The sequence below is a fragment of the Rhamphochromis sp. 'chilingali' genome (assembly GCF_963969265.1).
Source record: "Rhamphochromis sp. 'chilingali' genome assembly, chromosome: 5".
Classification (NCBI taxonomy): Eukaryota; Metazoa; Chordata; class Actinopteri; order Cichliformes; family Cichlidae; genus Rhamphochromis; species Rhamphochromis sp. 'chilingali'.
Genome location: NC_137932.1, coordinates 7,675,491 through 7,701,273, shown reverse-complemented (window position 1 = coordinate 7,701,273; position 25,783 = coordinate 7,675,491). Strand labels below are relative to the sequence as shown.

Below are 25,783 nucleotides of genomic sequence, written 5' to 3'. Positions count from 1 at the left end.
AATATATCTGATAAGCTGCAGAAACTGGACACACACTATTGAATTGCAATTTAAATGTCCTGTAGTTGTCTGTAGTTGTTGTTGTTACGATGCTTTGAGAGAACCATATAAAGATTATCCCATAAGATGTACACTAATATGCATATTAAGAGATTTGTGATATATTTAGTGTCTTTTTAATCTAAAGTAGCAATACAACAGTAAATAATACCTGTTACATATTTGGATTTTTCTCATAACTAAAACATGTTAAAGTCATCCTCTCCATTTATCCACCTGCCCCAGTAGCCATGTCTCTCATTGGCTTAGAGGGCAGCCAATCAGTTGCAAGCTCAACCTTCTGGGGGATGGCCATTCAAATTGTGTGGCTGGGTGTTCTTGAGGGCCGGCTTTTACTTGGAGACCCTTGTCACACACAGCTTCCAGTCACAACAGTCAGGACTTCAAAGGCAGCCAGAGGCTGTTGGTGAGAAGAGTGAGTGACAGGAATACAGACGCAGGGAGAATGAGTGGAGCTGATAGTGTGATACAATAGAGGGAAAGGCAGTAGATGGAGACAAACTTTTGAGGCCGAATATATAGAAAGTGAGAAACGGTGCAGTGATAGATAATAGCGCATAAAAGCTGTCGAGCAGAAGGACAGGACAGATCCAGGGAAGGTGGAGGAGGCGGGCAGAAGCAGACGTCCCTGGACAGAACATTTCCTCCTCTTCAGAGCATGGTGACAGAGTTCACATGGATTTAGTCGACCTCTACCTCCCGGAGTGTTTCACCTACCACTCTAACACAGAGTAAGTACTGTCTTATAGCAGAATGACTCCACAGAACCTGAAGGGTGTCCTCTCAAACAGTACAAAGTGCAGATGAAGCCAAGATTGTGTTCACGCCATACTTGACAGCTGCTTCATCACATCGACTGACTCACTGTTTCTCTGTATTTGCGATATACTCAAATCATTATTGCAAAACAGACGTGGCCTGTGACAATCTTTATTGCAGAGGGTGACGGGGGGAGGGGGTTAAAAAAGTGTTTTCTGTGGTGCAGCATCATCACTGTTTACGCCACCTTTAAAGAAAAAGAAGTTGCTCATCTTGTCTTGATCATTTACCTTGTTCTCATTGTTCTGTTCAGAAGAATACACATCAGCACACACACACACCCTTATCTGTGTCATCTTGTCTTCTTTTGACATGATGTTGTGTAAATATTTGAGTTCACGTTCATGTTAATTTAGGCCTGCAGTCCTTTCCAGCTCTTGCTCTTTGAACACTTTCATTAACGTTTTATGTGCCTTGGGTACGTTGAGATCAAACTTTTATGAGTGTGAAGGTTTGTTTGGATTGATCACAGTTGCCATTGTTCATTGTTTGTTTGTTGATAGTGAGGGTAAGCAGGCAAGGCCAGGTTAGAGGTAACTAGTGGTGGCTTGTGTCATCCAAGGCTGGTAAAAATCCTCCACAAGAACAATGCAAATGGGAAAAGAAAAGTCAAGCAGCTGTTTGATTGCGAGTTTGCAGGGGTTTTTTTTTTTTTTGATTGCTTGTTTTGTCTGTAATCACAAACAGAAACACAAAAAATTGGTTCATTATCATCACGGCGGCGTAATCAATGTGATCGAATATTTGATTTAGAGTAAGATTCCTCGGGAGAGCGCGGGAACGAAGACAGAAATCTAGCAGACATGTGAGTGCGCTGTTTCCCTGATTGTTTGTGACACAAGCAACCGGATAAGGAACGTTAGAAAAGGTGATGGCGGCCGCAGATGATCCCTGTGAATGGCACGCTATCCATGTTTCCCGCCGACCCAAGCTCCAGCCACGGGTGCCGCATCTCTGTGCTTCATCCAAAGCCTGACTAAGGCTCTTACGGCCGCTCGGGGTGCCTCTGATCCCTGCTCATCTCTGGCTCATTAGTAATAAAAACACTGCTGAGACCCCGCTGACCTCAATTGCTCTCCCTAAGGTTTGGAGCTAAAAGGTTAGTCAACAGGCCCTTGAAGTTTTTGGGGAGGTTTTATAGTATTAAACAAAGACTTCTCTTCCTTCGAGGCTTTTAAATAAATCTATTTTGCTCTATTTTCTTAGCGTATTGTGATCAGTTTTTGAGATTTTCTTCCCTCCCTATTTTCCCCTCAATCTCATTCCCTGCCTCCACGCAGCCGGGTCATTGTTGTCTGCATTATGACTTTGCTCCTTTTCAAAGAAAGTACCCCCCCTCCCTTACCCCCCAGGTTAATGAGCCTCAGGACTGCCCCTTTTCTCTCCGTCCCTCTCTGGTTTTTTCACGCTCCCTCTATCTGTCTGCCTCCCGTGTAATTTCCTCCCGCCTCTTGTCGGTCTCTCCGTCTTTTTGTCTTCTTGTTGCTGTTGCCAAGATGCAGTTAGAGTTGTTTTGGATACTGGTATAATAACTTTGAATACCCCACCCCAACCAAACACACACACAATGATTTGTCCCTGCTGCACTGAGCTGTACAAGCTGCACCAACCGTTTTTTGATGGGCTTTTATGTGGAGTTGTAGATTAGTAATCTGTCAGAGTGAATATCACATCACATCTGATCACCCCACTCTAATGCAATTTCATTATGAAAGCAAAATGCCTCACTCTGTACCTGTCAGGGACTCGACACAGCATTATGGACACCTGTGATGGATAGCCATTGAGACTACCAGTGAGTCATTTTAAAAGGAAACTGAAATCTATTCACTGTGCTGTTATTATAGTCTTTGAATTGGATTGGAGAGGGTGGAGATGCAGCGGCGGGGAGTGCAGGAGCAAAATGGCATCATAGGGATAAAATTAAACATTTAAGGCACCATAAGCAACAGTATTTTATTGTAAAAATAGCACTTTTTTTTGAAAAGTACTGCGGTGAAAATTCTTCCACTCTGCAGCACCGTGTGGGGTCGTTTCCAGCTGCAGGTGGCTGTGGGAGAGCAAAGCAGCTTGGGCTCAGAGGAGAGTGTATCCTAGACTTTTTATCTGCTGGAAGACAAGAGTAACAGGATCGCAAATGAACGGCGATGCTACTCTGATATGTAAATGGGCAAAAGTTGCCAAACTGCAACAGTATTTCTAAAGGTTGTAATTTGATTTAGAGAAGGCAACTTGGTTAAAAGCTCAGCCACAGTTTTTGGTGCTCGAACGTCTTTGATTCTGCTACTTCGGATTTATTCTACTGCACCAAAGCAGTTGAGCTTTGATTTCCAAGCTCTTTGAAGGCAGCAGTCGCTGTGATAACACTGGTACAGTTGTTTGGTTTTCCTATCAAGACCTTAGTTGTCTTGCTCAGTGCCTTACTGTGCGTGTCCGTGTATGTTTTTGTGGGCTTGTAGAGGGGTCAGTAGCGCGTGGCCATGGTTTACTCAGTGGGTGGTTAAAAGCAGCCAGTCTTTTTGCCTACCAAATAAGTTGTGATTGGAAGCTGCTGATTTACATGGCAGGAAACCGGCTGAATTGGACCTCAACCTCAACAAGCCAAGAATAGAGTGGGAGAGATGTACGGATAGTGTGTGGGGTGTGTGTACAGCAGTTTTCTTTTTTGGGGTTTTTGTTTTGGAAGTTAGGCCTGGCGTCAAAGAGCTGCATGCAATGTAAGTGTTAGGGTGTTTATGAAGACACATGCTTTGACAATGTGTCCGTAAGAATGTGCGTGCCAGGAGGTGTAGTGTGTTCCCGATCGTAGGAATCTGAAGTGTATGCGGTGAAGACTACGTTTTTTATTTTTACATCCACGCACAAAAGTCTGACGCCACAATGCGAGCGAGCGTGTGCGCAGGTGTGTGTGTGAGCGCAGATCACATGCCTGCAAGCCTACTGTACGCTTCAGCTGGTTTCAAATGCTTTTTCTCCTCGGCATGGTGACAGAGAGTCTGTTGTGGTCACATCCTAATCCAATAATAGAGCCATGATACACACTTTAACATGCAGGCCTAGGAGAAGATTTATTTCCAGCTTTTATTATATAACTAATAATGGAAAGATTTTATTTAAATATATAAATACATTCTTTCATTTAGTTAAGGATTGACTTCTAACAAAAGCTGTACTTTCCACTTTATATTTCTTACAAAAAACACCTGCTCAGTTGTTGTATCTGGTGTAGGCTTCAGGCAGTTTATCAGGTCAAATTTGGTAAATGAGAGAAACAAAGAGAAAATAGATTGAAGACAATAGGCAATAAAAGTGGAAGGAATGTGAGTATATTTGGATTGAACATGACGGTGTGGATGATTGCTGGTTTAGCTATTTTCCTAGGTTTGCTTAAGCAATCGCTTCTCTGAAAACAAAGCAGTGTAATGAACAGCAGCTTTGCATATGGGGGAAATCACAAACGGCTGGTTTCTCTAACACTCGGACGGATGTGGAAACTGGTATGTGGTGTTGTTGAAGCGTTGTGGATTTGTGAAATTAAAAAACTGATGTATTCAACAGAAACTATGGCCTTTCTCATTCTTTTTTTAAACCTTTTAGCCAACAAATACATACCTGTGTTTGTGAAGAGATGTGAATCCATATATTAATTTCAAGTATATTCATTACACGATTGCTATCTGTGTAGATGATGCCAGAACTAATAAAACTAATATAAAACTAATCAAAGCCCACCGACCTGAAGGTCAGCTGCAAATATTAATAGCAATATCAAAGTGACTCATTAAATAAAGATGACTTCAAATTCTCCAACATAGATATATATTAAAATAAGATGCATACACACATCATATGTATTAAATTCTTTTTTTCTTTTTTCTTTTTTTTTTTTGTCTCCAGGCATCTGGACAGGATGTCAGTGAGGGGCTTGGACCCCACCTGTCCCTCTTCTATAAAGCGTGAGCCTTCCAGCCCCAGCCCCAGCTCTCAGGGTGATGTCAGCCCGGCCCAGCCCAGTCCTGGAAGCTCTTCCTCGGACACAAACTCCAGCTACGGTCCTCTCACCAAAGGCCACAATCACAATAATGGGCAGGACTCACCAGGCCTCTTTAGTCACACAGCGGGGTTGGCCAGTAATGGAGGAGCAAATAGGTTGGTGTATGTATCATATTCTCCTTTATTTCATCTGTTTTACTCCATTTTGTATGTGAAATGATATTATTACTATATCTATGTTTTACCCTTATTTTTACTCTTCCTTTTTCTCTCCAGGAGGTTTGGTGAGGAAGAAGGCCAAGTCAAGTGCGAATTCATGCTGGGCTCTGTCGCCAAGCGCCTATGTCTAGTGTGTGGTGACGTGGCGTCTGGCTACCACTATGGTGTGGCCTCTTGTGAAGCTTGTAAGGCCTTCTTTAAGAGGACCATCCAGGGTGAGACTGGCACTGTATATAAAACACACCTTCACAAACACGCTCAGTTTCAGTAACCGCATTTATTGTGATTAGCATGGCTGATAATGCCTTCCTGCATCATATAAACCTGTTTTAGGAGCAACAAGGTGTAGATGTTCCCTGATCATTTGTTTTGGGAAAAACAAGCCCTGATCAGTTAGCTCACAAGCTTCCGCCTTCAAAACTGCAGAAAGGCTTTAAATAAAGATCTGCTCGCAAGCAGCTGATATGCAGTTATACTTAGACCACTGTGTGTATAGTCAACATCGCTGAGTTTAGGTTTAAAGCTTGACATGTGTGCGCAATCGCTTCAGCCCTGAAGGAAGTCAGCAAGGAGAGCCGGCAGCATGCAGTTTGTGTGTTTTAAAGGGATTGTCCCCTCTTGGCCCAGCTCAGGAGCCTGACAGGAAGCGTTTAGTTTAGGCCTCTAGAAGTTGGCTACTCTAGATGAGTTCACAGAGCAAGCTTCACTGGCTGTCGCATCAGACAAAGCAGATCTGGCTCATCAGATACTTCCTATCGCTGATCAAGGGTGGCAGCTAAAAGCACCCCCAACTGGCAGAAAGCCATCAGACTTAACATACACCTTGGGTTGCCAGTTAGTGTGGAGAACATGTATGGTTTTGTATTTTTTTAAAATGTGGACATTTACCACAACCTTATAGTGAAATTTACTTAATAGGGTAATCAGGATCACTTATCAGGGTAATCAGGGTCAGTTACAAGTCGAGACCACAAATACATTAACCCTCTGGTATAATTTACCACAACTTTATAGTGAAATTAACTTGTTAGGGTAATCAGTCAGTTATGGGGTAAGACCACAAATACATAACAGAAAACCTGAGATCCAACATGGTGCAAATAAGGAACAGTCTAAAGAACTACAACCTTAAAGTCAGCGTATCTACCCAATCTACCCAATTTCACTGTGCAAGAAACTGCACAATGACAATAAAAAGCTCTAAGTCTAAGTATCTCAGCCTTGGTTTAAATTATAACATTTCCTTTTGAAAAAAAATTCTGTTTCTCAAAAGTACCTCAGTTTAGATCCTTTACAGATGCCAGTGAGGTTTGCTGTGTAATCTCAACACTTTCTCAGACATAACATTGAGATAGCAGTGACAATGAGTAATACTGAATTGCTGCTTCATTGTTTGCAAAGCAACTACTAAGTCCCCCCCCCCCCCCCCCCTTCTCACTTGTTATCCTCCAGGTAACATCGAATACAGCTGTCCAGCATCCAATGAATGTGAAATCACCAAGAGAAGACGGAAATCTTGCCAGGCTTGTCGATTTGTGAAATGTCTGGCAGTGGGCATGTTGAGAGAAGGTCAGCTATATCCTAAAAAAAAAATCCTTTTCCGATCCTTGTCAAAACCTTACTCGAGCTGCCTTTTTTTCTGAGATCGATCAGTCGGTGGCAGAATTTCAAATCTCCTCTTTCAGACAGTTGAGAAAGAGAGTGAAGCCTAATACAAGTCTGACTGCAATTACTTTGTAGTGCATTCCTCTAAACAATAACCTAGTAAACCCTTGACAGTAGTTGTGTAAACTCAAATGAAACCTAAAACTTCTGACAGTTAAACTTCAAGCCCTCTGTTCCGGCTACGAGGTGCGTGTGTGTAGGTAATTTGTATGTGTGGTAAACACAAGTTTGAACAATGCAGAGGGAGGAGAAAGCTAATAACTGCTCATCTGTGTCAGTCTTTGCTTCATGAGTCTTCCTCTGAAATAGCCTATGGACATGTGCCAACTTGTGTAGGTGTGTGAGCAGTGCTGCAGCAGCTATTAAGATAACAGAGCGCGCTGTGAGCTGCATCAAATGTAAAACAGAAGAGAGTTTAAGGGCAGATTAAACTAGAATGGGATAAGTTACCTATTAAAGCCTACTGAGCCTGCTGTTTTGCAGTAATCAATAACATTCTGCCACTTCTTACATCAGAATTATAGGATCTGTGCTAACAGATCCCAGTCACCTTACAGAGTATTTATACTTATTAAATACTACTACAATACAATACATCAAATAAGTTTAGCAATGAGCTTTCATGTTCCTGCCTTTTTTCTATAGCTAAGGTCCACCCTGCAAAATTTCATCATACATGCTCAAAAACATGAGATGACAGTGGTAAATATGTTCCACTGGTACTCTGTGAGTGTGGTCAGGTGCTCCTTTAGTGTCACTATGTGCCTGCGGTGTGACATATTATCCAGATTTAGAAGTGACTCAAAAAGGAAAACATTAGCGACCTCCTACAGTACCGGCCACTCGTTGCCTTCTGCGTATGTCCACGAGAAGATAAGGAAGAGAGAGGGGAGCTGATGAAACGCATGAGTGGGTGGGTGGGGGGTGAAATCCAAGGCATAAGAGAGAGTAAATAGAATTATTAGGCATTGTTGTCAGCATCACACACCATGTAATTCACAAGAGCCATATTGAAATCAAAAACCTTTATTCAGTGTTTTCAAACTATGGATTAATTCAGCTGGGTACACAGTTGTGATAGCTTCATCCATTTTAATCTCCACGTATGAAAGCTAGAAAGATGGCGTTCTAATCTTCAAAGGCATGTGGGTCAAAGTGGAAGACGCGAGGGAAGTGTCAGCTGCCTTTCTGAACCTGTGCTTTTTCTCTTTATTTTCTCATTTATTATGTTTTGGTGACAGGCAGAATACAAGAGGGATGTAGTTACCCATTGCATTATCTTCACTGATCCCCAGAAAACGGACCAATCCTGTGCATCAGAGGCATGTCAACCTCTGTGCATCATGCAGGGTCTAACAAAAAACTCACCATGCTGCTTTATTGCTATTGGCGTTTGTTTTTTCCTTAGTAAAGGTTCTGTTTCTTCTGGGTCAGCACTGTTCTGGTTTGATTTCATCTCTATATTGATTTTACCATTTTCTTTTTAAAATTAAAGACCTTTTTCTTCCTTAAGAGTTATGTCTTAAAAACATAGGCTCATAACACAACAATGGCTGCTGCAACAGATATACCGTTACCTCTTTGCATTTGCAATCCTCCTCTGAATGTTAAACGCAGTTTGCAGGTTGATGGGCTTCACAGAAAGTTCTCATTAGATTCCATAAAAGTGGATCTAACTTTCTCTGTCTGCAAAATAAATGATTAGATCCCAAATTCAGTGAATATGAGCAGTCAGAGATGCTGTCGGTGGAATTTGATAGCTCATTGTGTTGTTCACTGAGAAGTGAAATGTTCCAAGTTTGAGGCCTTGACGAAACACAAACGCCTTGGAGGGTTGGATCAGGAAGGGCATCCTGCGTAAAAATCTGTGCCAAATCAAATATGTGGATCTATCTGCTGGGAATAAGGGAGTAGCCCGACAAGTTTCTACTCTCCCGTGACGTACGCTGTCTCACAAATTTCAAGACTTAATGTCCATCATATAAAACCTAGAGAGCATATATTATGGCCTGTCTGCTGACAGATTATCATAATTTCGGGCAGCCTCTCTTTTGGTTTGGTTTGGTTTGTCAACTTCTCAGATGACTCCAGCTACTTTTTTTGGTCTAATGCTAAACCAATAGAAACAATGGGTAACAATTGCTAAAATGCGACCCAGGTTGCAATAAAGTGCAATGATAATTTAATACCACCTCTTCGTTGCTAAGCACACAACAGCATCTGGTCATTGCAGCTGTGTATAAATGTGCTTGTAAGTTATTGATATACAGAATAATAGCATCTTTACACGTGTTTGTGTTTAAACATGTCAGTCAGCAGCAGCCATATTTATGCTCATGCCACTGTGTTCTTGTGAGCAGGACTGTCTCTGCCCTTCTTCTAAATTAGCTGCTTTTAATGGGATGGGTGCGTGGCGGGGGAGGGGTGGGGGCATCAGCAGCATCCCAGTCTACCTCTCAGCCCTCTCTTCTCTTTGCTTTCCCTCCTCCCTCATAAATTCCTCCAGATGCCTTGTGGGACTCCTGGACCTCCATGAAATGGGAACTGCCCCTCGTAACTCTGGCTGTAAGCGCCCTCGTAATGCGCTTCATCGTGTATCGTAATGCCGCTCTTCCCTGGGGAGGCCGTAGTAAAGCCAGAGACAGAGGAGCTGTGAGGTTTAATGGGGAGAGTCAGAGCCATATTAAAAACACAGCTAAAAGACACATAGACCTCAGGCAGGATTTGATTAAGCTTTGTTTAGTCCCCATTTCTACAGTTGCTAGTGCTACTCAGAACAGTAAAAATTAGTATTTTAGGAAATGTGAAAATTATTTTGAAAATAGATGTTATAAAGCAGAAACTATGTGATTCTGTGTTTTTATGGTTTAATGGTTTATGTTTCTAAGAAATATGGCCAATGGTGCAACAATTCCCTGACTAGCCCCCACCTTTCTGTTTTGTCTTACTGTCTAATCTCTACTTCCTCCCGGCTGGAGTTACCTTTTCTTAGGGGTGTTAATCATTCAGCATTAATCAGCATTCTGAGAAAAGCATCAGGACAGAGGAAAGATAACGCCACAGTGCTGTTAGTAGCACCATGTGTATATTTGTCGCAATATCCGAGGAGTGTTGGGATTGTTTATACTAAACACTAAACCACGCTAACAAGGATCAGTCTGGATCAGCGGCTGGATTTCTCTGTTTCTCAACCACCTGTATGTATGCAGGGTGCATTTTAGGAACCTGTAAAAGCGTCTCATGTGGAAGTCCATATCCCTTCAAAGGAAGATGGTCTGATGTAAGAGGCAAAAAATAAATATGACTACTCCCTGTTTATCAAACTGAGATGGGCTGTTCAGAGGAACAGGAAGGAGGTGTGCGTGAATATCTGTTTTGTTATCCACAAAAGCTATTCTTGGCCCTCTGGTTGTCAGCACATTCCACTGTGAAAACTTACACTCAGTTCTGATGTGTGTTGTAACTCTCACATGTGAGTGGAAACAAATATACCTGCATGAAAGCTCATTTTTTTCTACTAATCAAACCACAAAAAAGTGTTTGACTGAATCCCGTTTGCCAACGGTGTTAAATCTAATAACAACACATAGGAGGCACCCACATCCTCATCCAGCTAATCCATACTTGCCCTTTATGACATCACCAGCAGGTCAGGGGGCATTAACTTTCCACAACCAATCTCTCCTTTAATACCTTGCTCATCTTCTTCAGCTTTAACTTCTCAGTCTTCACAAATCTTAAAACTTAGCGAACACGTGATCTAAATTTATTTGTATGTCATTGATGTTCTGCATCCATATTGATATTAAGTTTTCTTTCTTGCTCTTGTGAAGCACAGTATATTAAAAGTATGACCATAGACTGTATATAAAAGATGAAAATGAAGACGAACACGACCCCTGGTTATAAAGGGAAGTCAGAATATATAGAAGTGTATAGGAATATAACTTTACTTTTCACTTGATTTATGATCTAAACTCATTAGGTTCATGCCCCGATCATAGGTTTCAGGGCTTACCTAATACAACATGATTTCAATTTTGTAAGAATTTGCAAAATTTTGTAAAATACATTCCCATTTGGATTACAATAGATAATAAGGCATACAGTTTAGGACAAGCATTAACAATTTATTTTGTCCAAGGTGCCACATGAGAAATTGGGGCTGTTTTGGAGGGCTGCACAACAATATTGTTGTGCCACAACAGTCCCAGTTTCACCAATATTGGTATGTGGCCCTCCACAGCCGTCCCGGTTTCACCAATATTAGTGTGTGGCTTTCCACAACAGTCCCAGTTTCACCAATACTGGCATATGGCTCTCCACAACAGTCCCAGTTTCACCAATATTAGTGTGTGGCCCTCCACAACAGTCCCAGTTTCACCAATATTAGTGTGTGGCCCTCCACAACAGTCCCAGTTTCACCAATATTAGTGTGTGGCCCTCCACAACAGTCCCAGTTTCACCAATATTAGTGTGTGGCCCTCCACAACAGTCCCAGTTTCACCAATATTAGTGTGTGGCCCTCCACAACAGTCCCAGTTTCACCAATACTGGCATATGGCTCTCCACAACAGTCCCAGTTTCACCAATATTAGTGTGTGGCCCTCTACAACAGTCCCAGTTTCACCAATATTAGTGTGTGGCCCTCCACAACAGTCCCAGTTTCACCAATATTAGTGTGTGGCCCTCCACAACAGTCCCAGTTTCACCAATACTGGCATATGGCTCTCCACAACAGTCCCAGTTTCACCAATATTAGTGTGTGGCCCTCCACAACAGTCCCAGTTTCACAAATATTAGTGTGTGGCCCTCCACAACAGTCCCAGTTTCACCAATACTGGCATATGGCTCTCCACAACAGTCCCAGTTTCACCAATATTAGTGTGTGGCCCTCCACAACAGTCCCAGTTTCACCAATATTAGTGTGTGGCCCTCCACAACAGTCCCAGTTTCACCAATACTGGCATATGGCTCTCCACAACAGTCCCAGTTTCACCAATATTAGTGTGTGGCCCTCCACAACAGTCCCAGTTTCACCAATATTAGTGTGTGGCCCTCCACAACAGTCCCAGTTTCACCAATATTAGTGTGTGGCCCTCCACAACAGTCCCAGTTTCACCAATATTAGTGTGTGGCCCTCCACAACAGTCCCAGTTTCACCAATATTAGTGTGTGGCCCTCCACAACAGTCCCAGTTTCACCAATATTAGTGTGTGGCCCTCCACAACAGTCCCAGTTTCACCAATACTGGCATATGGCTCTCCACAACAGTCCCAGTTTCACCAATATTAGTGTGTGGCCCTCTACAACAGTCCCAGTTTCACCAATATTAGTGTGTGGCCCTCCACAACAGTCCCAGTTTCACCAATATTAGTGTGTGGCCCTCCACAACAGTCCCAGTTTCACCAATACTGGCATATGGCTCTCCACAACAGTCCCAGTTTCACCAATATTAGTGTGTGGCCCTCCACAACAGTCCCAGTTTCACAAATATTAGTGTGTGGCCCTCCACAACAGTCCCAGTTTCACCAATACTGGCATATGGCTCTCCACAACAGTCCCAGTTTCACCAATATTAGTGTGTGGCCCTCCACAACAGTCCCAGTTTCACCAATATTAGTGTGTGGCCCTCCACAACAGTCCCAGTTTCACCAATATTAGTGTGTGGCTTTCCACAACAGTCCCAGTTTCACCAATACTGGCATATGGCTCTCCACAACAGTCCCAGTTTCACCAATATTAGTGTGTGGCCCTCCACAACAGTCCCAGTTTCACCAATATTAGTGTGTGGCCTTCCACAGCAGTCCCAGTTTCTCATGTGGCCCATTGAGAAATGAATTGCCCATCCCTGTTTTAGGAAGCAGCTACCAATTATTCCCTTGCATGTCACATTTGTCTTCACACATTCCTGTTTCAAATCTCCATATTTTGTCTCCCTTTCTGTCTTCATTTATTTATTTGTACTATTTGTATTTTTATGTTCTATTTCTATTGTATATATTAATCGGAATCTGTGGGTGGACAGCAAAGAAAGAATTTCATTGCACAGAGAAATGCCTTTGTCTCTTGTGACACATGATAATAAACACTTCGAATCTTGTATCTTGAACAGTAAGATGTTGATGGCTCAGCTCAAGGGTTCAAGCAGGTTACAGTGGCTGTGTTCATATTTTATGTGCGGTCTAAAAGTATGATTACCCCGTGGTTCTGTACTTTAGGTGAATGGTTGGATGCTATTTTTGTTGCACATGTAAGTTATATTACAGAGATGCAAATCATTTATGTATTACAGCTTCTTTTGAGTAGTTGATATTGAAAACTGCTTTGTAGCACCTAAAGAACTGTTCATTTAGCTTAAAAATGACTAAGAAATCCCTTTTGAATTATACAGCTGGATATTACCAAATATGTAAACAAATTTAAAAAAAGAGGCCTATTAAACATATCAGGTCCCCATAAGGAGAATCATGTGCTAACGGCTGTCTAAATGACTCAGGTAAAGTTTGTAGCATGCGTGCTTGTTGTTTTTGTCTGCTTCCACTTGTCTTTGCACTAGGATGATGTCGGAGTAAATGTGCAGTCATATTCGTTCTGTTCCCACTAGTGCTGTCAGCGTTAATCTCATTAAAATTACGTTAACGCCATAACGCAGCAAATCTCCGTTAACGAGTTACCGCGGATCGCCCCGTGCGTGGGGCTGGACGGCGTCAACACGTTAACGAGCTAACTGCGCTAACGCACTAGTTCCCACCAATTGAGCATTGCGTGGCACATCCAACATACTGTTTTATTTTTGTCCATCGGGGTCATACTTCACATGAAAACCGAAATAGTTCCAAACGCCAGATCTGAATGAGGGTGGGGTAGGTTCAATTTTGGGTAGCGTTGAGGCAGTTGCCATGTTGCAACAAGCTTAACTTCTGTCTCACTAGCTTGCGCTGCGCTCAGTGGATCTGCGCTCGACAGTGCAGCCTAGGCGGAGTAGTAAAACGCAGATCCACTGAGCTCTCAACACAGACAGCATCGTCAGAAGAAAAGTTGATAAAATAAATTAAAAATTTTGTGTCGATGCATATGCGTACCGAACCGTACCGAACCGAAAAGCACTGTATCGAACGGTTCAATACCGATACATGTATTGTTGCACCCCTAAAATGTGTATAGATAGATAGATAGATAGATAGATAAACATCTGGGAACCCTACTCTGGTTTTTTATTTTAATGCAAATATTGTTGAACTCTGGTGCCAAACCAGTGAGCAGATCACACAGCAAAACTCCGACGCACACTTCTGTGAAGTATTCATTACTGATATATTTGCTGAGAGTATTATGTACAAATAGACACTTGTCAATTTGTACATAATACTCTGACTGTAATGAGGCTGGCTGAATAATAGGCGCTGTGTAATATATAATTTGTGGATGATGCAGAGATAAGTACACATTGATTTGGTGTTTGTGTGTCAGACATGTCCACTTTTTTAAAAGTGTAAACACATGCAGTTTGATAGTTGTTAATATCCTGTTGGCTTACAGTAAAGGTTACCAGGCAGATTGCTATGCACAAACCTCTCCTCTAGCTCACCTTTGTCTCTCTTCATGGTACATTAACTCATAAAGTAGAAATTCTTTAAATAAATTCTATGGAATTATATGTTATAGTAAATCACACCTGTAAAATAGCTTTACAAACCACTGGTATGCAAGTGATAAAACCGCAAAACACATCTTGCATGTCTGACTAAGAGAACCTTATTTGATGTTCTTAATGTTGATGTAAGCGGTACATAAATATCTGCAGAAGTAAGACTAAGTACAGAAGGCTGCAGGCTCAAAGGCGTGGGGTATTACTGTGAGGTGTCAAGTGAGCAAATACCCTTGGCGTGTCTCTTACTGATGCCAATGCCATTAAGTATCTATTCAGGGGCACTACGGCTATTTACACTGTGTAGATTGGGCAATCCAACACCACTACTGAAGAGTTCCTGAGTCACGTTCACCTCAGTGGATGCATGCTTCATCTTTGTAGAGACACATGGCGATTCCATGAGTATAAATCCCATCAGCTTCCCCTCGTCGAACTGCCTCATTTGGACACACACACACACACACACACACACACACACACACACACACACACACACACACACACACACACACACTTAAATCCCTATCGTCATGGTGACTAGGTTATTGCCACAGTGCTTGTTAAGATGAGCAGTTGTCACCAGCTGCTCTAAAGTTGTTGAGTGTCATGTTACAGGATGCATGCTGCGGTGCCAGCATTAGACTTGTCCTGCCCATTCTCCTTGAGATGTCAGTATATTTTGCTTGGTAATTGACCAACTTCCTGTGGGTTTATTGGGTTTGACAAAAAAGCATTTTCCTGACACCCAAACTTTGTTTTTTTTAGTCATCATGAGAAACTTTCATTTGCTATTTGAGCATAAACTGTATAAAAAAGATGGACATAGCCACCATGACATCAACCGCTGGTTTCTAAGCTACCATTTTAAAGTCTGAAATTTCAGCACTGATGCTGTAGAGTCTGTCTTGTTTTATTTTGGCGTGAGAGGTTTTAGTGCTAGGCTATCAGCTAATGCTAGTATTTTTGGTACACTAGGTGGGCACACAACTGCATTGCAGGATGATTAGTTCAAACAACTGTATGTATGTACAAGGTCCATGGGAAAACCAGTCATCCTCAGATGAGATGATGTTCAGGAATAACACAGGAACCATCAAGTCTCCAGCCTTAGATTGAAAACTGCTGGAACACCAGTGTTCCCAAGCCACTGGAAAGCAAGATTTACATCTCCATGGACGGAGACGGTGCCAACCCAAAAAAAAGCCAGTCCTCTAAAATTGACATCTTCGAGCTCCACTGAAATTCGCAGCTCCCCACACTGACAAATGCCTTCTAGAGAAAAGTTTTATGGCCAGAAAAGACAAAGATTACTGCCTGTTATTGTCAAATAGCTCAGTGTGTTTACTATTGCCAAGCATGGTAGTGGCAGCACAATGCTCTGGGGGTGTTTTGCTGCCAGTGGGACTGGTACAGTCCACAAGTGTATGGAAGACTACCTCCAAATATATAACCTAAGTGTAAGAGCTAGACAGTTAAAACTTGAACACAACTGGATTCCAACCAATTGTGCCAAGAAGAGTGATCAAATATTCAGTCAGAATTCTGTTGCAAGCTACCAAAAGCATCTGGTCGAGGTGAAACAATGCTAAGAAACTAAATATAACACTTAGCAGCTACCTGTGCCATTTATATACCTTCAAAACATTAGTTTAAACAAGGATTTGTTTCAAACACACTTAATGTCACTCAAAATGAAATGGCAGTAATTTATTTTGTGTAAATGAGTGGACGTTAGCATGAAAAAAAGGACAAACAGGCATCTATATTTATAACATGACTGTCATTCTTTATGATCCACATGTTTGAATTGGCCAAGATTTTATGCCGGATGCCCTTCGTGACAAAATCCTCCTCATTTATCCGGGCTTGGGAAAGTTTCCAAGATTACTGGTTTGTGGCTATGCTAAACATCATTGTCCTCTGTTTGTGTTTATGTAGGTGTGCGTCTGGACCGGGTCCGAGGTGGCAGACAAAAGTACAAGAGAAGAATAGATGCCGAGAACAGCCCATATCTACACCCTCAGAATGCCTTGCCACAGAAAAAAACATGTAAGTGTAAAAATAAAATGTTCTAATAAGTGTTAATGGAGTCATTTCTTACGGTTTAAGTTGTGGTTTGGGAGCCAAAACAGTCCACTAATGTTTTCTGTCATTTTGTCTGTCAAAGCACAAGCAAACAAAATTTTATTGCTTTATAATACAATTAATTTTCAATGTTTTATTCTAAGTGCTTATTTAAAGCTACCTCATTTTCAAACATCAGGTTAGCAGTGCATTCTGAAGTCAGATGTTGGAGCTGGGAGTGACGTCACTCCTGACATGAGCGTGCTCCAGTAGTAAAGCCAGAAAAGCAAGGATAAAGCAAAGTTTTTTAGGTTATTCTAGTCAACTAAAACTCAGCTAAAATCTAAAATTAGATATAAAAACATTTTAGTTAACAGCAACACAGATAAAAAAAATAGGAAAATACAAAACTATAATGACTGTTCAGGCATCACTAGCAATGCAATGCTTGTTTTTTGCACTTTTTTTAACTTTTGCATGAGTGTGTGTGTCTTTTGTGTCTTCTCTTCAAAGGAAATCCTAATATCAATGAGATCAATTGATCAAAAGTTATGATATTAATAAACTCTAACTCATTTTAGTCTCTGTAGGTGGTGTGGTGGAGAACAAGGTGGTATCTCTGCTGCTGGTTGCTGAGCCAGAGGGCATCTTTGCCATGCCGGATCCCACGGTACCCGAGAGCGACATCAAGGCTCTGACCACTTTGTGCGACCTGGCTGACAGAGAATTGGTGGTCAACATCGGCTGGGCCAAGCACATCCCAGGTATGATTCCGGCTGGTCTCCCCTGCCTCACTCACTCTCCTCGCACAAGCACACCGCACACATTAGCTCCATTAAGTCTCTAATCAGATCAGTGGAAGGATTGTTCTGACTTGTAGCAGCCAAGACACTCACGGGAAGCCCAGAGGAGGGAGGTAATGTTGGCTTGGCTGCGTGTTATCTGTCCGTCAAGCTCCTGTGTGTGCGTGTATGTGTGTGTATGCGCCGTGCCCTTGCTGACCAAAGTGTGCTCCTAATATATCAGCCAGATGAGTCGCGGCCACCTGGAAGTTTTAATTCATTTCCTGGGCCGCAGGCGTCTCCCTGTGCAGTCTGAATTATGGAAATCCTCCTGGCACTTGGAGCACACTTAGCTTCTCCTCTGACACAGGAACAGTGGAAGGATGTCCGGAGATTTGTTTTTCCTTCTTTGAATGCACGTGTAGAAAGCAGAGGGGAAGTGCATTCTAAAAGCTTAGTGGGATTAATACAGCTTTGTTGATGGTTGTAATCATGTGCCACAGAGGTATGCAGACTGGATCTGCTTTTGATATTGCAGGTTTAGACCCAGGAATGATTAAAGGAACACAATTCAGAAGCAGTTTACACACTTTGAGAGGTTGTTTCGGACCACCTTTCGATACAAGATGCTCCAAACTGGTGAAATGAGTTCTCATAATCCTGCAGCGCCTTCAAGAGTGGGATACTTTCGTTATCAGAGTGTACGGAGACTGCTTTAGATTGGTGCTGAAGTGAAAATGTAATAACTGTGGAAAACAGGGATGGCATTTTAGGCTTTATTTTCATTACTGATTGTATTTAATTTAGTCATTCAACTCATTTGTCAGAAAATAGTATTTAAAAAAAGACCATTAAAGCTAATGTCTTCAAAATTCAATCATCAGTACAAAAAAAAAAGATGTTCCATTTGCGATCAAACAGAGAAAGTGGTAGTGACTCAAAGAAAAGTCTGTTCAATTTCATATTGACTGGCTAACAATCATTTAACAAAAAGGATAAGGCCTGCTAGTTGGACATTCATCCAAAAAATCCATGCTTTGCAGTGAAAACATATTTTGTTTTCCTTTATTTTAAGTTTGAGTCGTGGTTCCTGACATGTGCAAATACAGCATAGTGAGTTTGTGAAGGTGGAAAATTAACATTCAGTGGAACTGAATTCAACTGCAGGTTAACTGAATCATTATTCACACCAGCTCATCAGACAGTTTTATCATCGGTCTTGATTCTGCTCTTACATATATGTATATATACACATATACACATATATACACATATATATATATGTCCAGACCCAAAACACGACAGGGGAAACACCTGGGATTTTTTTTGTTGATGCCTCATCTCTAAAATGCTTACAATACAAACAAAAACCCCTCTCTCACCTACATTCGCCTCCATGCTCGCCCCTACGAAGCGAACATGAAGCAATCATTTGAGTGTGTGTTGGTGTTTGGTGTCCGTCATCAGCGTTTCCATTGTTCTCTTATAATACCCACTCCCCTCACCCACTTCTCACCTCCCGGGGCCCCTGCTGTCTGCGTTTCTCCCGTTGTTTGGCTCTTTACTGTCAAGACAGATGGGAGTCCGAGTGATGGGTGTATTTGTGGCCCTTTTGCCAGTGGAAGGTTTACTGGGAGAGCGGAGCAGCGGTGCACATGTACCTTGGGGTGGGGGTGGGGGGCTTTGATTTTTAAAATTCAATCAAAATGTCAAGCACATCTTAATCAAACTTCTGAAATGTCACAAAAAAGCTGTGAAAATATTTTAACTACTTCAGTGTCATATAACCTTTAATATGTAGATATATATATTTTTATCTTAAATCACATAATACATGGGCTCCATTATTATTGTTATATTATATTTTTTAAATGGCATTTCACTGAATTCCGACTCTTGAGGCCCAACCTGCTGCTATGTATTCAGCACACGTTTCACTCGCTATAACATATCGTTAGATAAATTGATCCATGCTACTTCCACTTAAAGCTGGAGCCAGTTGGCCAAGCTCAGTGATAAAGAGTGGAAACAGGTGAGACCTGTTCAAATAATCTGATATTTTTAAGTGTGAATAAAAGTTACTGCTCAAGTCCCAACCTGGACACCACTCTGTTATCTAAAAACATTGCCCCTTTAGTGCTCAGCCTTCTAGACCGTGTCAGAGGCATCAAAATCACAGCGGTGATAAAGAAAAAAGCAGATTACAGATGAGATTGGCCAAAGAGGATATGACAAGCATCTCAAAATAAAAGACACAAAAAAGGGAAGAACAGACATGACAATAGGATCTTTTATGGAACAGGTTGAGGGTGTAAAAGATATAAAGAAAGCTCAGCTGACAGGAAACAAAGAGAAAATGTAGATTGAAGAGACACATGCACTCAGAATACGAGTATTTAAAAAAAGACTGGCCTTTCCTAGCAGCGTAATGGCCATGTCACATCAGCTCTGGGTGAGTGGCAGGACACACGGCCCCCACTGTTGAGAGAATCGGGGTCCTGGGCAAAGTGGCCCGGGCCATCTGAGTTCTTTGCCCAGGGGGAGGTGAGTGTGATGTGGCTACTGTCCTGGCTGTTCCCCCTCCTCCTTGTCTGCTCTTATCAGGCAGATTGACAGTGATGTGGTCTGAAGTCTGAGGGCCGGACTGGCAGATGAGCTGGCTAAAGACCAACTGCCCTCTTTGTTTTTGGCCTTTTTGAGTCTGTGATGCAAGTTGGCTGTCAAATGAATATGCTTAAAGGGTGACTGTAGTGTGACTGTCCATGCACCGTTGTTGATATGATCCAAACACGTGCAAGACTTTTTTCCTCCTTGTTGCCCTCGGTAAATGTTTGCCTGGTCCATTTAATGCATGATCTTTTCTTTTTATTGATGGTTTAACTTTACCTCAAAATCTATCAATATATTGCTTGCGATTTCATCATGCAGGCTCAAACACGTACTCGTGCTGGTCTTTCTCTCTGATCGATGATCCTGCGCCGGAATACTGATCCCTATTGGCCAATAAAATTGTGCACAGACAGCTTTTCCAATCAATCAGGGAGTGATAGTGGGGGGAAATGGGTGCCACTGACGTCCCTGTACTGATTGTAAAGAGAAGTGGATCCTGATAACAATCACCAGTGGTGTCAAAAATACAAACACCTCCCACTCCGCTCCCTCGCTCTGTAAAATCATTCATTTAATTACAGTAAACGTGTGCAAGTATGTGTGTAAATGTAGGTTTATGCGGGGGCTGTGGGTGGGTTTAATCATACTCCTGTGGGGTGTAATTGTCAATCAAAGCAGGCACGTCCTACAGAGAGTAATTAGATTCACCACCTATTCACTCCCTGTGTCCTTTGTAATGCCCTTTGCCGTGTGGCCTTCCCTTGTGTAAAATCATTTTGTTTTATGCAAATTCTCTATCATTGCTTATATTAATAAGCATGGATAACCAGGTTTATGCTAAGCTGAGCTTCACAGAAAGTAAGACCAGAATGTATACAAGCAAAGGACTTTATAACTAAGAGACAACGCTAAACGTTAGCTTTGTCTAATAACAATATAACAATGTGTCATCACCGTACAGTTATGTATAATAGGCATGGAGCTCTAAAGACGTGAGAAAGAGCATTTGGTGTTTATCATTGCAGGTGGTTTATTATGTATTAATTGAATTAGTTTAATGAAATAGGAACGCACTTGAAAACACTGCAAGAACTCCCATAAGTAGCCTAATCCCACTGTAGCCTATTAAAGTCCTTTTGTGCGTCAAGGCTCAGGACAGGACACAGGAAAGAATTGTCTTTGACAGTAAGAACCACACAGTGAACTTTATGTTAAATAGATGTAGTGTTTTGAGCTCTACAATACAAGCCACATTTACACCTTCATGCACACATTCATAAAATGATTTAATCTATACAGGCTTAGTTTATCATATGGACACACACTCACACTGTTGATGCATCAGCAATTTGGTGTTTAGTATTATTCCCAAGCACTCTTCAACACAAGGACTGGTGGAGCTGGACTTTCAACCAGTGACCCGCTTTACCCTCTAAGCCAAAGCGATGCAAGTCAGTGTTATCAGATTCAAGTCACGTTTTCATAAAACTGGTTTCATTAAAGTGAGAAATTGTGTTATGGCCGAGATCTTTACATTCAGGATAGACAATGATCTGCAATTTCTGTATTTAGTGCTGGGATTTAAGATCTGTTTGAGTTAAGAGATCTGTCGCATGTTGCACAATGTGGAAAGTCAAAATTTAATTTATAGTGGTTTAAGGTTGAGTCAGCAACAAAAGGAAATTGTGAACTACTCCAGTAACCACCCTTCCAAAAAACTTGAGGACTAGGTCAAAGGAAGGATGGATCAGGCTAAACTTTCAAAATTCTGGATCCTGTACTTCAATTCAATTTTCAGTTTTATTTATATAGCGCCAAATCACAACAACAGTCACTTCGAGTCGCTTTATAGTGTGAGGTAAAGACCCAAGAATAATAAAGAGAAAACCTCAACAATCAAATGACGCCCTATGGTGAAGCACTTACATTAGGAGGGAAAAATCCCTTTTCTAGGAAGAAACTTCCAGCAGAACCAGGCTTGGGGAGGGGCAGCCATCTGCTATGACCAGTTGGGGTTGAGGGTAGAGAGACAGGACTGAACTTCCCATTGCACAGCCTAATAGCATCTTCCATTAGACCCTCTCTGTCTGTTAAATACCCTCCTCATTCAAGCTCAACACTCAGTTTATGAAGGAGGTTCATTTTTGAGTTTTTTCTGTCACAAGTCTCTATTTCCATCCAAAGAAGTTATTTTCACAGACTTAGGAAAGTTTCTTGTCTTGTACAGGCCTTGTAAGACTAACCATGACATGTGAGCTGACATGTGGGAAATCTTTCTTTATTCTCTCTCCTTTCAGGCTTCCCTTCGCTCTCTCTGGCGGACCAGATGAGTCTGCTGCAGAGCGGCTGGATGGAGATTTTGATTCTTCGAGTGGTGTTTCGCTCGCTGGCCTTGGAGGACAAGCTTGTGTATGCTGAGGATTACATCATGGATGAGGAGCAGTCAAAGCTAGCTGGCCTGCTTGACCTCAACAATGCTATCTTGCAGCTGGTGAAGAAATACAAAGCCATGGGGCTAGAGAAGGAGGAGTTTGTGGTACTCAAAGCTATTGCACTTGCTAACTCAGGTATGAAGCTTCTTATTATGAAGATTGGCCTCTGAATTTGTACATTTCTTTTTACAGTAAAACCTTTTAATTTCTTGACATAGCTTAAGATCTTACTTTCATCTCTCCTAATAGACTCGATGCATATTGAGGACTCAGAGGCAGTGCAGAGGCTCCAGGATGTCCTTCACGGAGCCCTGCAGGACTACGAGACCATCCACCACCCGGAGGATCCTCGGCGAGCGGGCAAAATGATCATGACCCTTCCACTTCTCCGTCAGACAGCTGCTCGTGCCATCCAGCACTTCTGCAGCATCAAGCAGGACGGTCGTGTGCCTATGCACAAACTCTTCCTCGAACTTCTAGAGGCTAAAGCCTGACCTGAACGCAGACAGCCATTCGCTTCGTCCTGCAGGGGTTAGCATGTGAGGAAGTAAAGGATAACGGGTAATCGTGGGGTTTCACGCCATGTTTTTTTGTCCACATCAGTTCGCATTTGACAGTAAAGTCTCAAATTTGCAAGTGGCAGGAACGTTTTTTTTTTTAAGCCACACCCTTCCTTCCACCAATGAAATATTCAATTAAAGCGGAAAAGAAAGCTGTAAAACCGGCAAGCTGTGTCTTAGTGACAAGGCCGTTGTCGTCTTTGCCGTTTGTGACACCGAACTAAGAGTGCTGACCCGCTTCAAAGGATGAAGACAAATGGACAGGTGGCGTTAAAAGCAGAAGAGTCGCCTTCTAGAGATATCTACGGTTACATGCCAAACTTAGAGCTTCTTTTCTCAAATGACCACATGATACTTGAAAATCCTTGTGGATTACTTTATTCATCTCGAAGCCTGTAAAATATGCATTCTAGTGCATTTAGAAAACCTACTATGACTTGGGTTTTGTTTGTCCTTTTTGTATAGAAAAGGTATACATGTCCTAGGAGGTACTAGAGTAAGTCTTGCCAAAGAGTAGAGACTCATATTATTGAATAATACCAGCAAATATCCACAGTAATATGATGTGGCCTGTAAGGCATTCACATAAACCTTCATCCCTGCTCTGTGGTTTATTGCAAAAATATCTTATAATATATATATATATATATATATATATATATATATATATATATATATACATATCTACTACTTTCATACATCAGTGACTAAAGTGAAGCAATTAAATGATCAGCACCTAATACAACAACAACTGATATCTGGAGTTTAGAGAAAATTTCAGGGAAAGAGTATATCATGATGCAACTGAAGTGATATTTATTTAGAAAGTGGCTCTGCTCTTTTGTTATTTTTCTTTTAATAAATGTGGCATTAATGAGCAATTGCAGTGGATAATGATTTTTGTTTTTAAGATTTTTAAATGATATCATTGTAAGATAATTTTTTACCAGCTTCTCTGCTACAGCACTGATACCAACATCATATCATTAAAAATGAAAGACAGCGTGATTAAACGTGGAGTCTGTACTTGAAGATCATAATGTCGTAGAGCTGTGTAGACCCATAGATATAACTTTAACTATGTAAAAAATACAAAAATAAAAATAAATAATGGCTGCCATACTGTATAATCTGGATTAGGGAGGCGCTCGATGTCTTTTCTATGATAGAAGTCTGTGTAGGATCAAATTTGTGCACTACTTTTCCTTTTAGCCATAAAGTCTGAGGAAATTGGTGATGGCGCTCTGTTAATCTGTTAGCGTGTTTTGTGTGAAGAGTCGTTTTTCTGTCTTTGTTTTCCGCACCTGTTAAATGAAGGGATTAAACTCGGGAAGGAACCTCAGTACACGGAATTAAAATGTCCAAGTCTTGCTCTTTATTTAACTCAAGGTACTGTGACACTATAATGTGCTTTTTTTGTGATGAGAAAAACAGATGTAGCAGCAGAATGGCGGTTTAAATGTATGTCGTATATGACTTGCTGTATATACATCACGTCTTATGCCAACAGATAATGTCTAAAGATGCAATTAAGCTTTGTCTGGATGAGCTGTGCTGTGCTATTTCATTCTCAGGTGGATTTTTTTGGGCAATAAAGATGATCCCCTTAATGCAAAAGCTCATATTATCCGTGTGTCCCCTTCTTCCTCGATAAAGCGAAGAGGGGTTTGAAACAAATTCATTAAGAGCTGGTAAGTGGGTGCGGTCTATTCCGTGCAGTCTGACAATGGACTGTCATTTTCAAGCTGGGCCCATTATGGCACATTTAGGCCATCTGAGCCCAGTTGGAAGGAGATTTATAATTAACAGCCATAATGTAATGAAGTCTAACAGTGGCCCCAGAGAGTGCTGGTCATCAGCTGCCTGTTGAGACTCATAGAAGTAGAGGCATTTGACTCACTTCATCATACTGTGATCCTTACAAAACAAACTCATTATTATTATTTTTTTGTAACACTGTTTCACTTTCCATTATTTAGCATTTAATACAGCAGGAAAAATAAGGTTGGGCTAGATTTACAGTGTAGTCTATTATATTCACCTTGCAAAGTATGTCTATTAGGTGTGTGATGGCCAAATCCACAGCTGCACAATTCATATACACTCACTGGCCACTTATTTAGACACAGATGTTCTACAGCCTGTTAACACAAATATCTAGTCAAGTCAATGGATTTAGGCATGCAGACTTGGGCAAGGCAATCTGCTGAAGTTCAAACCAGCACCCGGAAGTGGAAGAAAGGTGATTTAAGTGAATTTGGGTTGAGAAAATGTCCAGTGAGTGGCAGTTCTCTGTGAGAAAATGTCTTATTGAGGTGAGAGGAGAATATCCAGACTCCTTTGAGTTGATAGGAGGGTAGCAGTAACTAAAATAACCAGCTGTTACAACCAAAGTAGGCAGAAGAGCATCTCTCAATTCATGAAGTAAATAGGCTACAGTGGCAGAAGCCTACAACAGGTGCTCCAAGTCACACTGGCTCACAGAATAGCAGAAAATGTTTGCCTGATCTGATGAATCTAAGTTTCTGTTGTGACATTTGGATCGTTGAATGAGAATTTGGCGTTAACAACAGGACACCATGGATCTATCCTACTGTTTATCACAATTTCAGGTGGTGTAATGGTGTGGGGAATATTTTCTTGGAACACTTTGGGGCCCTTTGAGAATCATTTAAATGCCACATCTAACCTGAGTATTGTTCTTGATCATGTCCAATTCTTTATGACCACAGCGTGCACATCTTTAGATGAATGTTTTGCATGTCTTTGTCTCTGTCTGTCTCCCCTCACCCCAACCAGTCTCAACAGATGGCTGCCCGCTCGTCCCTGAGCTTGGTTCTGCCTGAGGTTTCTTCCTTTTAAAAGGGAGTTTTTCCTTCTCACTGTCACCAAAGCACTCACCCGTAGAAGGTCATCTGATTGTTT

General features: G+C 41.6%; 1 protein-coding gene across 3 annotated transcripts; it reads left to right on the top strand.

Moving 5' to 3' along the window:
• The first annotated feature begins 404 nt into the window (after window positions 1-404).
• On the top strand, window positions 405-24,156 carry LOC308397694 (estrogen-related receptor gamma-like). Of its 3 annotated transcripts, none has more exons than XM_080883755.1 (8): window positions 405-791; window positions 4,777-5,028; window positions 5,149-5,306; window positions 6,544-6,660; window positions 16,349-16,459; window positions 17,056-17,238; window positions 22,164-22,433; window positions 22,548-24,156. In XM_080883755.1, exons 1-8 carry the CDS (start codon window positions 736-738, stop codon window positions 22,790-22,792), a joined length of 1,392 nt encoding a protein of 463 aa, XP_080739881.1. In that variant the 5' UTR covers window positions 405-735; the 3' UTR covers window positions 22,793-24,156. The 3 variants fall into 3 exon arrangements, with proteins under 3 accessions (XP_080739881.1, XP_080739882.1, XP_080739880.1); XM_080883756.1 differs by having other exon boundaries at window positions 4,777-5,034; window positions 17,065-17,238; XM_080883754.1 differs by having other exon boundaries at window positions 4,777-5,034.
• Window positions 24,157-25,783: the final 1,627 nt, after the last annotated feature.

What these genes read in the sequence shown, in the direction of transcription:
- LOC308397694 (XM_080883754.1), top strand. Translation starts at nt 736, where the DNA reads ATGGATTTAGTCGACCTCTACCTCCCGGAGTGTTTCACCTACCACTCT. An exon ending in GGAGGAGCAAATAGGTTGGT is followed by an intron (nt 5,035 to 5,148) that starts GTATGTATCATA and finishes TTTTCTCTCCAG; the next exon opens with GAGGTTTGGTGAGGAAGAAG. An exon ending in CTTGCCACAGAAAAAAACAT is followed by an intron (nt 16,460 to 17,055) that starts GTAAGTGTAAAA and finishes AACTCATTTTAG; the next exon opens with TCTCTGTAGGTGGTGTGGTG.